Source organism: Phacochoerus africanus, chromosome 9, assembly GCF_016906955.1.
Source record: "Phacochoerus africanus isolate WHEZ1 chromosome 9, ROS_Pafr_v1, whole genome shotgun sequence".
NCBI lineage: Eukaryota > Metazoa > Chordata > Mammalia > Artiodactyla > Suidae > Phacochoerus > Phacochoerus africanus.
This window is the reverse complement of record NC_062552.1, coordinates 22,943,482-22,960,038: the sequence shown is the minus strand read 5'-3', so window position 1 is coordinate 22,960,038 and position 16,557 is coordinate 22,943,482. Positions and strand designations below refer to the sequence as shown.

Below are 16,557 nucleotides of genomic sequence, written 5' to 3'. Positions count from 1 at the left end.
TGTACTGTACATGCACTACCCTGGAACTAGCCACAATGGACGTCTGTCACACACCCAAGGCCTGAAGCAACTAAGTGGGGAAGTGGTACTGGAAACCAGAAAAAAAGAAACCATAATACACAGCTATCTCCAAGAGCTATGACTTTTGCTTGAGCAATACAGGCCGCCTCATGTGTCCCAGCTGAGAGGGAGCCAAGGGAAAATAAACCAAACTAGCTGTTCTCTCTTTCTCTAATCCTCAACTGGTGACCCCCATTGGCTGAATCCAGACAGAAGCCATATATCAAGGACTCCTTTTGCTTCAGACTCTTGAGTAGAGCATAGAGTTCAACATACATAGTGGGACAAAGAGTGGATCTGGGCGAGGGAGGAAAGAGAATGAAATATACCTGTCACACTTGTAAAGTGAAACAATACACACCCATGTGATACTAGTGGTTTCCTTTACAGAAAGGACAGTGAGATTATGGGCCATGGGAAGAGGCTGTTTAAAGGGAGATGTATCTATTTGTACATGTTATTCAGTACATTTGAACTTGCTTTTCAAAATAATGTACTCACGGATTGTGTGTGTAAATTTTAAATCTTATTGTTTGTATTCAAATCAGACTACTATTATGTGGAATGTTGTGTGTGCGTGTGTGTTTGAGAGAGAGAGAGAAAGAGAGAGGGCGAGAGAGAGCAAGAGAGGCTGTTAGTCTTTATATTAGAAGATCATTAAATATTTTAAAGGATTTTTAATTTAATTTTATTCCACCTCACCAGAAAGACCACTTATGGTTTTTCTTCTCTCTGTCAACTAATTTTGGTGTTCATTTACTTATTCTGTTTGACCAGAAATATTACATCTAATTTGATATATTCCACAAATGAACAAAGTAAGATGTCAAGGACTTACCATTGCAGTGTAGCAGAAATAAATCTGACTGATATTCGTGAGGTTGTGGGTTCAATCCCTGGCCTCGCTCATCGGGTCAGGGGTCTGGTGTTGCTCTGAACTGTGCTGTAAGTCACAGACGTAGATCAAATGCCATGTTGCTGTGGCTGTGGCTGCAATGTAGGCCAGCAGCAATAGCTCCAATTTGACCCCTAGCTTGGGAACTTCCATATGCTGTGGGTGCAGTCCTAAAAAAAAAAAGATATTCAGGAAACTCACATGAAATTCTCCACAACCATTTACTCAAATTAGCTTTGGTCTAAATGAATCCTATTTAAAAGTTTTGTCCCACAACTACTAGAAAGAGAAATTAAGAAAATCAACCCTATATACAATTGCGTTAAAAAGAATAAAATACCGGGAGTTCCCGTCGTGTCTCAGTGGAGAACGAATCCGACTAGGAACCATGAGGTTGCGGGTTCAATCCCTGACCTTGCTCAGTGGGTTAAGGATCTGGCATTGCCATGAGTTGTGGTGTAGGTTGCAGACACAGCTTGGATCTGGCATTGCTGTGGCTCTGGTGTAGGCCAGCGGCTACAGCTCCAATTCGACCCCTAGCCTAGGAACCTCCATGTGCCGCGGGAGCAGCCCAAGAAATGGCAAAAAAAAGACAAAAAAAAAAGAATAAAATACCTAGAAATGAATTTAACTGAGAAGGTGAAAGACTAATACACTGAAAACCACAGGTCACTGAAAAAAGTACTGAAGTTCAGAGTTCCCGTCATGGCTCAGTGGTTAATGAATCTGACTAGGAACCATGAGGTTGTGGGTTTGATCCCCTGCCTTGCTCAGTGGGTTAAGGATCTGGCGTTGCCATGACCTGTGGTGTAGGTTGCAGACATGGGCTTGGATCTGGCATTGCTGTGGCTGTAGCATAGGCCAGCGGCTACAGCTACAGTTAGACCCCTAGGCTGGGAACCTCCATCTGCTGCAGGAGCAGCCCTAGAAAAGGCAAAAAGACAAAAAATAAAAATAGAGTACTGAAGTTCAAACAAATAAATGGAAATATACCACACCCATGGACTGAAAGAATTTATTTAAATGTCCATATTACCCAAAGAAATGTACATATTCAATGAAATCCCTATCAAATTCCAATGACATTTTCCACAGAACTAGAATAAATAATTTTAAATCTTTGTATGGAACTACAAAAGATCCTGAGTAGCCAAAGAAATCTTAAGATGAACAAAGCCAGAGATATCATGCTATATGATTTCAAACTGTACTACAATGCAGTAGTAAGCAAAACAGTATGGTATTGGCATAAAAACAGACATATACATCAATATAACAAAACAGCCCAGAAACAAACCTGCTCACATAAGGCTGATTAATTTATGTTAAAGAAAACAAAACGAATGGGAGAAAGACAGGCTCTTCAACAAATGGTGTGGTAAAAATTGGAAAGCTACATGCATAAGGATGAAACTGGACCACTATCTGATACCATACACCAAATTAATTCAAAATGAATTAAACATTCCAATGTAAGACCAAAACGCATAAAAGTCCTAGGAGAAAACACAGGCATTAAGCTCCTGGACATCACTCTTGGCAACAGTTCCTTGGATATGACTCCAAAGACAATGATAACAAAGGCAAAAATAAACCAATATGTGGAATCTTAAAAAAAAGCAAATGAACAAACAAAACAAAACTAACAGACAACAAAGAACAGAATAGAAAAGACTGGTTGTTGCTAGAGGGGAGGCGTGTTGAAGGGTGGAAAAGAGAGGTGAGAGGACAAAAAGTATAATAATCGGATATAAAATAAGTCATGAGGGTATAATGTACATCATGGTGATAGTGTCAATATTACATTGCAAATTTTAAAACTGCTAAAAATGTAAATCTTAGGAGGTGAAAGACTTATATGCTGAGGACTATAAAACATTAATCAAGGAAATTAAAGAGGAGTCAAAGAAATAGAAAGATAGTCCATGTTCCTGGGTTGGAAAAATTAATGTTGTAAGAATGGCTATACTACCCAGAGCAATCTACAGGTTCAATGCAATCCCTTTCAAATTACCCATGACATTTCCACAGAACTAGAACAAACTATCCAAACATTTATATGGAACCACAGAAGACCCAGAACTGCCCAAGCAATCCTGAGGAACGAAAACCAAGCAGTAGGCATCGCTCTCCCAGACTTCAGGCAACATTACAAGCCACAGTCATCAAGATGGTGTCGTACTGGTACCACAACAGACATACAGACCAATGGAACAAAATAGAGAAGCCAGAAATAAACCCAGATACCTACAGTCAATTAATAAGTCCACAAATACCAAATGCTGGACAGGGTGTGGAGAAAAGGGAACCTTCCTGCACTATTGGTGGGAATGTAAGCTGGTAGAATCACTATGGAGAACAGTATGGAAGTACCTTAGAAAACTATACATAGAACTACCATATGACCCAGCAATTCCACTCTTGGGCATATATCCAGACAAAACTTTCCTTAAAAAAAGACACATGCACCCTCATGTTCATTGGAGCACTATTCACAATAGCCAAGACATGGAAACAACCTAAATGTCCATCAACAGATGAATGGATTAGGAAGATGTGGTATAGATACACAATGGACTACTACTCAGCCATAAAAAGAACAAAAAAATGCCATTTGCAGCAACATGGATAGAACTAGAGAGTCTCATCCTGAGTGAAGTCAGTCAGAAAGACAAAGACAAATACCATATGATATCATTTATATCTGGAATCTAATATATGGCACAAATGAACCTTTCCACAAAAAGAAAATCATGGACATGGAGAACAGACTTATGGTTGCCAAGATGAAAGGGGAGGGAGGGAGTGGGATGGATTAGGAATTTGGGGTTAATAGATGCAAACTATTGCCTTTGGAATGGATAAGCAATGGGATCCTGCTGTATAGCGCTGGGAACTATGTCTGGGCACTTACGATGGAGCATGATAATGTGAGAAAAAAGAATGGATACATGTATGTTTAACTGGGTCACCTTGCTGTACAGTAGAAAATTGATAGAAACTGTAAACCAGCCCTAATGGAAAAAATACAAATCATTATAAATGAAAAAAAAGAAAGAAAATAAATCTTAAAGACCTCATCACAAAGAAAAAAAAATTGTAACTTTGTACAGTGGCCAATGGTAGCTAAATTTACTGTGATCATTTTGCAATGTATGCAAATGTCAAATCATTATGTAATATACCTGAAATTAATGCATCATTGTGTGTCAATCATGCTTCAATTTAAAAAATCATGAGAATAAATGAAACACTTAAAAGGGAAAAAGTGAGGGAGTTCCCTTCATGGCTCAGCGGTTAACAAACCCGACTAGGATCCATGAAGGTGTGGGTTCAATCCCTGGCCTCACTCAGTGGGTTAAGGATCCAGCATTACCATGAGTTGCGTTATAGGTCACAGATGCAGGTAGGATCTGGCATTGCTGTGGCTGTGGCATAGACCAGCAGCTATACAGCCTGGGAACTTCCATATGCCACAGGTGGGGCCCTTACAAGCAAAAAAGAAAAAGGGTGGGGGAAATGAATAAAATAATAAAATAAAATTAAGTTTCAGTGTTTGGGGAAATCAACTTGTTTATTTTAAAACAAACCTAGCAATAGAGGAGACTTGCTACCAACCTATATTCACTAGGTAATTGTACATAAGAAGCATTTCCATGGAGAACCCAGTCCCAAGGAACTTTGCTAACTCATCTGGGATAAGCATAAATGGGCTGTTTGAAAATAACGCCCAAGAGTCTCAGGATTATAATAAATTGCACATTTGCAAAGCACTCTCAATATTATCTACTATTGTCTTCCTAATATGGGCTTTTTTCTTTCCAAAGATCATGCTTAAATATTCATCTGTGTACTATAGGGTTCTCTGTCATTCTCCGAAAGTTTGAAAAATTCAAGTGTGTTCCTTCATAATTCCTTTTCTTAAATTATATTTATCAACATAAGGTAAGTAAAATGACATTTGATTTAAAAACTACCCATTCTTAGGGAAGGTTGAAATGTATGTATATGATAGTATCAAATATACATAGGGAAATCAGAGCATTTCATTTCTGGAAGCCTCCTCTAAACTTTGGAAATAACTAGTTTGGTACCCATAGAAAGCAACTACATTTTTTTTCTTTGTAATCAGATTCTCTCAGTCTATCATCTAAAACTGTCTTAAAAGCATGTAAATTTTAGTAAACACTATATCTGAAAGATATTAAATAACTGAATGAAATGTATAGCCTTCATTCAATTATGTGAGCTATTTAAATACGCAATAAAAATTTGGTGGATTAATTTGTCCATGTTTTATCTAGATGTTTTAAAGTCAGATAAAAATCTCACTTATTCTATAACATTTTCCTAAACATAAATTAAAAATAACTGTAAATATAAATAAAATACTGTGTGATGAAAATGATGCATAAAAAGATACAATAGTGGAGAGACAAAACTTTAGAAAATCACAGATAGGAATTCCCTGGTGGCCTATCAGTTAAGGATCTGGCGTCACCACTGCTGTGGCTTAAGTCAATATATGGGTGAGAACTTCCATGTACCTTGGGCACAGCCAAAAGAAATAAAAAACTCCAGATAAACAAATACCTATGCAGTTAAATAAGGATGTGAAGTCACTGGTAAATCAAAAATTGGAAAAAAAGCAGATTAAAAATTGGATAAAGAAGTCATGGTATACAAGAATTAAAAGTAATGAAATATCATGAGAATGACATAGAAAAGATCAGAGATCTAGCACAGAATTAAAGAGCTTACATATAATCTATGGAACCTTGCAATCTGAATTTATAGTTTCACAATCTCAATAACTCATTTAAGAAATTGATAACTTTTTGATCTTTAGAAGCTCCCATAGTTATTGGCAGACAATAGCGATGAATGATTAACAATATCATAAAATACTGATACTAAAATTTCCTTTGTCATAAGGTTTGGGGATAAGTACTAAATGATTTGTGGGTGTAAATGCTTACTTTAGTGTTTGGCATAAAGGCCCATTTAGGATTAGTTGGAATCATTATTATATTACCTCATTGTACACAACAGACCTAGGGTTATTTTGGAATTAAGAGCCATAGTGAGGAGTTCCCATCATGGCGCAGTGGTTAACGAATCCGACTAGGAACCATGAGGTTGCGGGTTCAGTCCCTGCCCTTGCTCAGTGGGTGAACGATCCGGCGTTGCTGTGAGCTGTGGTGTAGGTTGCAGACGCAGCTCGGATCCTGCGTTGCTGTGGCTCTGGCGTAGGCCGGAGGCTACAGCTCCGATGACACCCCTAGCCTGGGAACCTCCATATGCCGCGGAAACGGCCCAAGAAATAGCAAAAAGACAAAAAAAGAAAGAAAAAAAAAAGAGCCACAGTGATATCTTAGCCCTGAGGAGCTTTGTGTGACACCTCACACGATGGATTTGAGAACTTAGAGAAACAGACTATGTGAAAATTGTGCCTTGTAAGCCTACATGTTGCCCCTAAACTTTTAAGTCTCTGGTCCTCAACGGAAATACTTTCCTCTGATACCAGTTCCCTGGACATAAATGTTGTATTTGTAGCTACATACAATTAAGTAAAGCATTGATAAAAGACCAAGGTCTTACATAAAAATAACATAAGTCCCCCGATAAAGAAAAACTCCTACAAGATAGAGAATAAAATTTGACATGAAAAATCAACTGCGTGGTTTGAACGAAGTAGTTATGCAAGAAAACGGATATCCAACAACAAATGTTTGAGTTGGGGGAAACATGTTTATAGCTAAATTCTCTCAGTTTATACTTCAGCCAGCTGTCATCAAAGTGTTTAAGTTTCTTGCTCAATTCTAAATGACCAAGACGGATTTAAATATTAAAAGCCTTCTTAGTCCCCATGGGATGATGTAATTATTCAACTATAATAATATACTTGCATCTGGACAAGCCTATCTTGATGATGCCTAAGGGCTAGGTTTTCTCCACCAACTCCTTGTGCTAGAGCTAACTGCATGCTTTTACTCTTCTTAACATTTCAGTAAGGCCTTGCAGCAGGGACTCTGAAAAAGACCTATCTGATTCCTAAGACCCAGCCACATCTACTTTATTGGTCACCTGAAGATAGGAAGCAATAAATTTCACTTTAACTGCCTCCTTAGGTGATATTTCTGCAAATCAAAGTATAAAAGCATTACTTTGGAGCATCTGAAACACAGTCACTTCTGCTTGGCATTCAATCCTTACCAGAGCTCAAGGACATGCTCATTGTCATCTTTATCACACAGAGTAGTAGATTCCATTTCAGAAAGGTTCGGTTACTTGCTTAAGGTAGCTGTCTTTATGCTGTAGGGTCATGAGGAGAAATTAAGTCCCCTGGTGTCACATCTTTTAATTATCCTCCATCACCAGTAACTGCACCCAATCTTCTATGAATGGATGCTTAATTGTGTGCATATACTCCCACTATATACAATTGTGTTTGTCATTTCTCAAAATCTTTCTACCTTTCCTGCCACTGCTCCGATACAGGGGAAGCAAACTGCAGATAATGGAACGAATTAACAAAAGCCATCCAGAAGAGTTTATTCTACTAGGCTTTGCAGATCGTCCCTGGCTGGAGCTTCCTCTGTTCATTATTCTGCTTCTAACATACCCCATGGCCATGGTGGGAAACATAGCCATCATTCTGGTGTCCATCTTAGACTCCCGTCTGCACAGCCCCATGTATTTCTTCCTCACCAACCTCTCCTTTCTGGACATGTGCTACACCACAAGCATTGTCCCTCAGATGCTGTTTCACCTGGGAGGATCTGAGAAGACAATCAGCTATCTGGGCTGTGCCATTCAGCTTTATTTCTTCCACATGATGGGGGCACAGAATGTCTGCTTTTGGCTATTATGTCTTTCGATCGCTACGTGGCCATCTGCAAGCCTCTGCACTACACCCTCATCATGAATCGGCGCACCTGTATCCTACTGGTGGCCACTGTGTGGCTGGGTGGAATGACCTACGCTGTCTCAGAGGCCACTGTCACATTACACTTACCACTGTGTGGTCACAACACACTGGATCACTTGATATGTGAGATTCCTGTTCTGATAAAGGCCGCCTGTGGTGAGAAGGGCGCTAATGAGCTCACACTCTCTGTGGTTTGCATTTTCATGTTAGCTGTGCCACTATGCTTCATTCTCGCTTCCTATGCTTCTATCGGACATGCTGTATTTAAGATTAAATCTTCGGAGGGAAGAAAAAAAGCCTTTGGCACATGTTCCTCCCATCTCATTGTAGTTTTCTTCTTTTATGGTCCAGCCATTAGCATGTACCTTCAGCCCCCCTCCTCCATCTCTAGGGACCAGCCCAAGTTCATGGCTCTCTTCTATGGAGTGGTGACTCCTACACTCAACCCTTTCATCTACACTCTGAGGAATAAGGATGTAAAGGGTGCATGGGGCAACCTGGTGAGGAGCGTTTTCACTTCCAAGTGATAGTTCGCAGACATCGAATGACATTCTTTGACAAGTGAGTAGGTGTATAGAACTTCCTCTGACAAATCATTCTCATCTCATTTTTCCTCAGATCATGTTATTCTTCTTGCAAAATATGTCATATTTCTAATGCTCTTTCTAATGGTGTTAGACAAGGGTGATCCTTGGCTAGTATGCACCAGTTAGGGCAATCCGTGGAAATACACTACAAATAGTCTACACTGGTTAATACATATTGAAATAGTAACTATGTCAAACAGTATTTAAAAAGTACTATATATTACAATACAAACTAATCAGTTAAAGTTAATAATCATAAGACAGCATGGTAACCATTCACCAATGGATTTCCTATGACAGTGCCACCTAAGAACAATTTCATCACTCTCGGCAAGACTGGTCACATCCAAGTGGGCAGCACGGTGCCAGTGTGCATTCCGAGTGAGGCACTCTACACCTCAGACCAACCGTGAGTCTCAGAAGACAACCAATTTCAACTTACGTAGATCCTAGTTGCTTCTTTAGAAGCACACTGTGACTCTTGTTTAACTAACAAGTGTACAGGGATTGTATTTTTACCTAAAGGATCTATTGTTGAATATTAAAATGGACAAAATGTGTGCCTAAGTTTCTTAACATCCCTTTTAAATATCATAAGCATGAACCTTCTGAGAGAATCATGAACCACAACTTGGAAACATTTTGTGCATAATGGAAATAGCCCGGAATGCCTTTTGAAATCCTTCAAGAATCTTTTACAAGAAGAAGCAATTTGTATTTCTAGAAGGGAAAGCAACTTGCTTACTTTAAGCAATTGAGTATCTCTTTGATGCTCACAATCTGTATCATGACAAATTCAAAGTACTGAACTGAGCTCTAGGGTTCATATCTATCAAACTGTTGTCACAAAATTAGTTACACTTTTAGAGCAAATTAAAGAGTTTATGGTTACTTGCTGTTAAATTAATAGGATGAGAAATCAACATAATGGTTGTGTAGCGAAGAACCTAGCAGCTAAGAAAAACAAGAACCATTTAGACTTCTCTGGCATGGGTTCAGGTATGATCAAAATCTAAGCAAACCACTGGATGAAAAGTTGCATGTTATCCTGAACAAGAAACAATTTGAAATCATATCTAATATTTGATTTTAAAAAAAAAGCAGATCATAGGAGGCTTGATCCAGTTCTTGAGACAAACAGACTTTGGTTTATCTCATTTGGAAAATATTCTAAATAACTTTAAAATTTAGCTGTTTAAATAATTTAAAATTTTGGCCTGAGTTTTGGCTTGAATGCCCCCCAATTTTTTTTTTAATTTCACACACACACAGGCCAATGAAAGTAAAAAATTCTGTGATGTTAGATAATGTCTCTGATCATTTTGAGTAAAGATATCCTTGATCACTTTGCTATAAGCAGAAATTGGCACAACATTGTAAATCAACTGCACTTTAATCAAAAAGAAATAATAAAGACACCCTTTGTCTTACTTAGTCTTAAACACAGAGGAATGTGATAATTTTCAGTTTGGAGGGCAAAATCCAGGAAGATTTGTGTCAAAAGCTTAGCTATGAGACTGTTGAGAGCTCTTCAGATTACTTCTTTATCTTTTACGTCTGTAAAGACAACGCATTTCAGAACTGGGCTTTCCAGACTCTGAAATATTGGGGCTTCCTAAAGGAAATACACACAAACATTTAAGCATAAAGAATGTTGAGTGTAGTGGTAGGGGGAAAGTCACAGAAACATGTCCTTTTTACTAAACTACTTCACGTTTCCACAGCATGTACGTTCAGTATATTCCAGCATGAAGAATACTGTCAGGAACCATTAAGAAGCTCTGTTGAAGGAAGTACATATTACATGTGAAGTTTAGCGTGTACTCTATCCTGGATGCAAAGCATGAGCAATCTCAAGAGTGCTTTCTCAAAGAAGTTGGTCAAAAGCTTTTCTTCTTTTCCCAACCAAGCAAATCTTTCCTGAAGAATGAAAGGAAGACAGCAAAATATTTTCACTTTTGTTCTAAAAGATCCTAAAAATGTAGACATGTATTTAGGACTGTCTTTAAGGGAGAAGTCAAAAAGGCTTCACTAGTTATTTTGTGACACAGCAGGTTAAGGATTCTGCATTATCACTGCAGCGGCTTGGGTTGCTGCTATGGCACAGGTTCGATTCCAGGCCCTGGAATTTCCACATGCCGTGGGTGCAGCCAGGAACAAACAAACAAATCCTTACCTATGATTTCCTTCACATTAGAGGTGTTCTCAGATCTGCAGAGTATAACTACTATGCAACAAGTGCATCCTGCTCTAAGGGATAGGATTAAAACAAAATACATGCAAATCAGGAGTCCCCATGGTGGCACAGTGGTAATGAACCCAACTGGTATCCATGAGGACACAGGTTCGATCCCTGGCCTTGCTCAGTGGGTTAAGCATCCGGCATTGCACCATGAGCTATGGTGTAGATCACACACGCAGCTCGGATCCCAGGTTGCTGTGGCTGTGGTATAGGCCGGCAGCTACAGCTCCAATTCGACCCCTAGCCTAGAAACGTCCATATGCCACAGGTGTGGCCCTAAAAAGCAAAAAATAAACTAAATAAAATAAAGTTAATGCAAATAAGAATTCTGGTTCAACAAATGTCTTACAGCTACCATAAATCCAATGTCTACTCGAAAGGCGATATTCAGAATTCCAATGACTTGGAAGAGTCCCAGAGGCCACTAGGGCAGGAGTGGGGTGGGGTGGAAGAGGGGGGAGATGAGAGGAGTGAGAAAGAGTTTCCACTAAAGCACACTAAGAGACAGATACATAAAGTTAATCAATGTGATCCTTGATTAGATCTTTTATTTATTTATTTATTGCCACACCCATGGCATGTGGATATTCCTAGGCCAGGAATCAAACCTATGCCACAGCAGTGACCCAGTCGATGCAGTGACACCACTGGATCCTTAATCCACTGCACCACAAGGGAACTTCCTCTATCTTGTCTTTGGGAAATACTCTCAGGAACATTGATGAATAGGTCGCATTATACTCTGTCATATTTCAGAAAAAAATATTTTAAATGTACATTCATATTATATTATTATAAACAGAAGATAATAAAATCCCATGGTAAAAATTAACAATGGGAAATCTGGTGGTGCAATATACTAAGTCTCTATACCATTATTTTTGCCATAACTTTTATTATCTTCGTGGTTGAATTGTTATTGGAATATGATGGACTTAAATTTGAAAGTTTATTATGCTTGAAATCACTTGGAGCTGTCATGACATATGATAACCAGTGCCCTTCTAGCCCCACATTTGTAAAAGAGAGATATAATATGCAAAGCTGAGACCAACAAAGGAAAAGAAAACGAGTGTATCTGGGATGGAAGCCGTGCTGGTTTCTGTAATTATTGATAGCATGCTTGTGCCAGTCATCCTGCACTGCTGAGACATACGCAGACGAGATAACTGAGCATGTGTTCAGAGAATATGCTGCACAGGAATAGGCATGAGAGGAAGTGGACAAAAACTGGGAGACAAGAGCTGTCTGGAAGGGAAGGAAAATTTTACTGGGATAAAGAAGAAGCTGGTCCTTCACGGCATTTAGCCTCCATTCTTAGCTGAGAAAAGGCTGGATTCAGTGTCAGTTCTTCAGTAAAGTTGTCTGTGACTCAGATTCATGTGCACTGGGTGATTGCCAATTTGCCGATTCTTGGTTTTAGGTTTAGGGTTGGCAATGCTAGGAGTTCGGACCTTCTAGCTTACCCTGGGCATTGCTGGCCATGACAAAGGGCCTCAGACTACAAAAATCTATTGTGGAGTTCTTGTCGTGGCCCAGGGGAAACGAATCCCTCTAGGAACCATGAGGTTGTGGGTTCGATCCCTGGCCTTACTCAGCAGGTTAAGGATCCAGCATTGCTGTGAGCTGTGGTGTAGGTTGTAGATGTGGTTCGGATCTGGCATTGCTGTGGCTGCGGTGTAGACCAACAGATGTAGCTCCGAATTGGACCCCCTAACCTGGGAACCTCCATATGCTGCAGGTGGGGCTCTAAAAAGCATAAAATAAAAGAATAAATAATAAATAAAAAATAAAAAATCTATTGTCATTACCCCGATTTTGTCACATAAAAGTCAGTTAAACTTAAGCAAGTCGTGTGTCTTCTTTCCTTCAGTTGTTGTTGTTGTTGTTGTTGTTGTTGTTGTTGTTGTTGAAAACCCAAAGTTAGGCTATTTGTTTTCTCTCTCTCATTTTTTTTGAAGTATAGTTAGGTTCAAATTACATAAATTGTAAGTATACAAAATACAGTGATTCACAATTTTAATGGTTATACTCCACTTATGGTTATTATGAAATATTGGTTATATTCTATGTGTTGTACAACATATACTTGTAGCTTATTTTATACACAATTGTTTGTACCGCTTAATCTCCTACCACCACGTTGCCACTCTCCTCTTTCCTCTCCCCACTAGTAACCACTAGCTTGTTCTCTCTATCTGTGAATCTGCTTATTTTCTGTTACATTCATTAATTTGCTGTATTTTTTAGACTCCACAAATAAGCAATATCATATAGTATTTGTCTTTCTTTGCCTGACTTATTTCACTTAGCATAATACCCTCCAAGTCCATCCATGTTGCTACAAATGGCAAAATCTGATTACTTTTTATGGCCATGTAGTATTCCATTGTGTACATATGTGTCTGTGTGTATATATATATATATATATATATATATATGTTCCATGTGTTCCTGATCCATTTTTCTGTTCATGAATGCTTAGACTGTTTCCATATTTTGGCAAATATAAATAATGCTACTATGAACGCTATGGTACATGTATCTTTTTAAATTAGTGGGGCTTGGGGGGATTACACTCAGGAATGGAATCACTGGGTCATGGGGTAATTCAGCTGTTCTAATTTACATTCCTACCAATAGTGTAGGAGGGTTCCCTTTTCTCTATATCCTTGCTAACATTTATTATTTGCGTTAATTTTGATGATAGCCATCCCAACAGGTATGAGGTAATATTTCATTGTGGTTTGTGATACAACTGCATAAGATTCACATTAGTGGTTTGAAAAGTTCAAAACAATAAACACAATAATGTATGTGTTAATCTTTGGGGGAATTTTGGTAGCTGACCTTTGTTTTGGATTACAAATTAATTCGAATATCATGGTACTGTGGCTAGGCTTCGATATCATATATGCTATAATTATAGCATTCCAAGAAATAGTCTATACATATTTTTTAAATTTATGTTTTCAAGCAGAAAAGAAAGAAAACAGATGAGAAATTTCAACTTTTTTTAAAGTTAGACAGTCAGAGGCTCGTGTATTACAGGAAGTGTTGGAACGTCCATAAGCACAAGGTGGCTCAAAGAACTAAACTACATGGGGGGGAGTTTTTTTTTAATTCCCCCCTTTTGTTTGGCTTTTAGGGCCGCATCCATGGCATATGGAGGTTCCCAGGCTAGGAGTCAAATCGGAGCTGTAGCCACCAGCCTACGAGACAGCCATAGCAACGTCAGTCCCGAGCCATGTCTGCAATCGACACCACAGCTCACAGCAATGCCGGATCCTTAACCCACTGACCAAGGCCAGGGATCAAACTGACAACCTCATGTCTCTGCTGCACCATGACAGGAACTCCTATCCCTTTTTTAATTAAAGTACAGTTTATTCACAATGTTGTGCCAATTTCTGCTGTACACCAAAGTGACCCGGTTCATACATACACTACATATATATATATACACACACACACACACACACACATACACACTCTTTTTCTCATATTATCTTCCCTCATGTTCTACCCCAAGAGACTGGATATAGTCCCCTGTGCTACACAGTAGGATCGCATTGATTATCCCTTCTAAATGCAGTAGTTTGCATCTTACTAGCCCCAAATTCCCTCTCCATCTCCCACTCCCCCTACCTTGGCAACCACAAGCCTGTTCTCTATGCTTGTGCGTCAGCTTTTGTTTTGTATTAAACTATCGTTTTTGCTTTTAAAAGTTTTATTTCGCTCTGTGATGGTTCACTCTATGTGGCCCCAATTACTTACTAAAAATTCTTTTATATACACAGTCTCGGTTCTTCATTTCTTGGACAGTAGCTTAAGGACAAAGGCACAGAGCCCATATTACCGTTTATGTCGAGCTGGAGATGGAGAATCACAGACACACAAGGGCAGAGACATCAGAATCAGTGTGACTGCAAACCAACCAAGGAACTGAGGGGAAGTCTGAAAATGTGGTTTTCATTTCAAAACTTTAGGAAATAGGATTTGAATCAATCATATGACAAGGTTAAAGGCCTCAAAACCACAACGGACAACGAGATCACCACACAAAACTCAGGTGTTTATTTTATGTTGAATTGTCCTTTAACCTTATTCCACGTGAGCTCCATATGGTTTCCAGTTTTAAAATGTTACATACATAGGACACTTCTTTCAGATAGAGAAGGTAGCAATAACATAGGTCACAGAACTATTACTTTAATAAAAATACCTTCATTTCTTTGGAAAACAGATGCCTTGATCTTCATAATGAACTTACTAATCAGAACTGTTCAAATTAGACCAATTTCCTTAACAAGGAAAAACACTACTTTTTCATATAGCTTTTATCACAACATTTTCCAATATATTTTCACTAATTCTTTCAAATACCCATCAGATTTATCAACTCACTTTCAGACCCTAGTACTCGGTTGCCTCCGTTTTTTTTTTCTTTCTTTCTTTGTACTTGTTTGTTTTTTAGGTCCACACCCACAGCACATGGAGGTTCCCAGGCTAGGGCTTCAATCGGAGCTATAGCTGCCAGCCTACACCACAGCCACAGCAACACAGGAATCCCAGCATGTCTGCGACCTACACCACAGCCCACAGCAACGCCAGATCCTTACCCCACTGAGCAAGGCCAGAGATTGAACCCACAACCTCATGGTTCCCAGTCAGATTCATTTTTGCTGCACCAAAACAGGAACTTCCAAAACTTGTTTTCTTACTATTGATGGCATAATAAAGAATACATGCCAAAATTCCTCTCAATCGTAACTATTATTCAACAAAAGAGTAAGTGTTGGAGAAAGGATTGAAGACATTTCACTGTATTTTTAATCAAATCAATGAGGATAAATTTTATGATGAATTCTGCCTAAAAAGCAAGAAATTAAAAGGCATATTCTAGGTTATTTAAAATTAATAAGATCGGGAGTTCCCGTCGTGGCGCAGTGGTTAACGAATCCGACTAGGAACCATGAGGTTGCGAGTTCGGTCCCTGCCCTTGCTCAGTGGGTTAACGATCCGGTGTTGCCGTGAGCTGTGGTGTAGGTCGCAGATGCGGCTCAGATCCCGCGTTGCTGTGGCTCTGGCGTAGGCCAGTGGCTACAGCTCCGATTCGACCCCTAGCCTGGGAACCTCCATATGCCGCGGGAGCGGCCCAAGAAATGGCAAAAAGACCAAAAAAAAAATTAATAAGATCATCTCTCCATAAGAACTACACTTGCTGCTTTATCAATATTTAAAACAACTCCTCCCTTGGCGTTCCCGTCGTGGCACAGCAGAAACAAATCCAACTGGGACCATGAGGTCCGATCTCTGGCCTCGCTCAGTGGGTTAAGGATCTGGCGTTGCCATGAGCTGTGGTGTAGGTCATAGACGCAGCTCGGATCTGGCATTGCTGTGGCTCTGGCATAGCTAGCAGCAACAGCTACGATTAGACCCTTAGCCTGGGAAACTCCATATGCCACAGGTGCAGCCCTACAAAGACAAAAAGACAAAAAAAAAAAAAAACAGAACATAACATAACACAGTTCCATGTGTCATTTTCAATTAAGAAAAGGAATACTTCTGTTTTATTAGGTTTGTGCCACTGGAAAAAAATTTAATACTGCATTTGATCTTGATTGTACATGATTTTTTCTCCGCTAGAGAGAGTGACGTGTATTTGGGGAGTCTGTGTTTAATTCATATTGGCTGCCACAAACTCTGTGACCTTGTGAGAGCCCATAAGTGCGGAGAAAGTGAGTGAATGAAAAAGTGGCTGACACATGGATGGGCAGATGAGCCACTGGTGAAGACATGCTCCATTATGCTCTTAATGTCAGAGTATACAGGCTCACTC

General features: G+C 39.3%; 1 protein-coding gene across 1 annotated transcript; it reads left to right on the top strand.

The window, feature by feature from the left end:
• The first annotated feature begins 7,475 nt into the window (after positions 1–7,475).
• On the top strand, positions 7,476–8,413 carry LOC125136538 (olfactory receptor 2B11-like). Its single transcript, XM_047797391.1, is given in 2 exon segments — positions 7,476–7,797; positions 7,800–8,413. Coding segments are annotated over 2 exon segments (936 nt in total).
• The last annotated feature ends 8,144 nt before the right edge of the window (positions 8,414–16,557 follow it).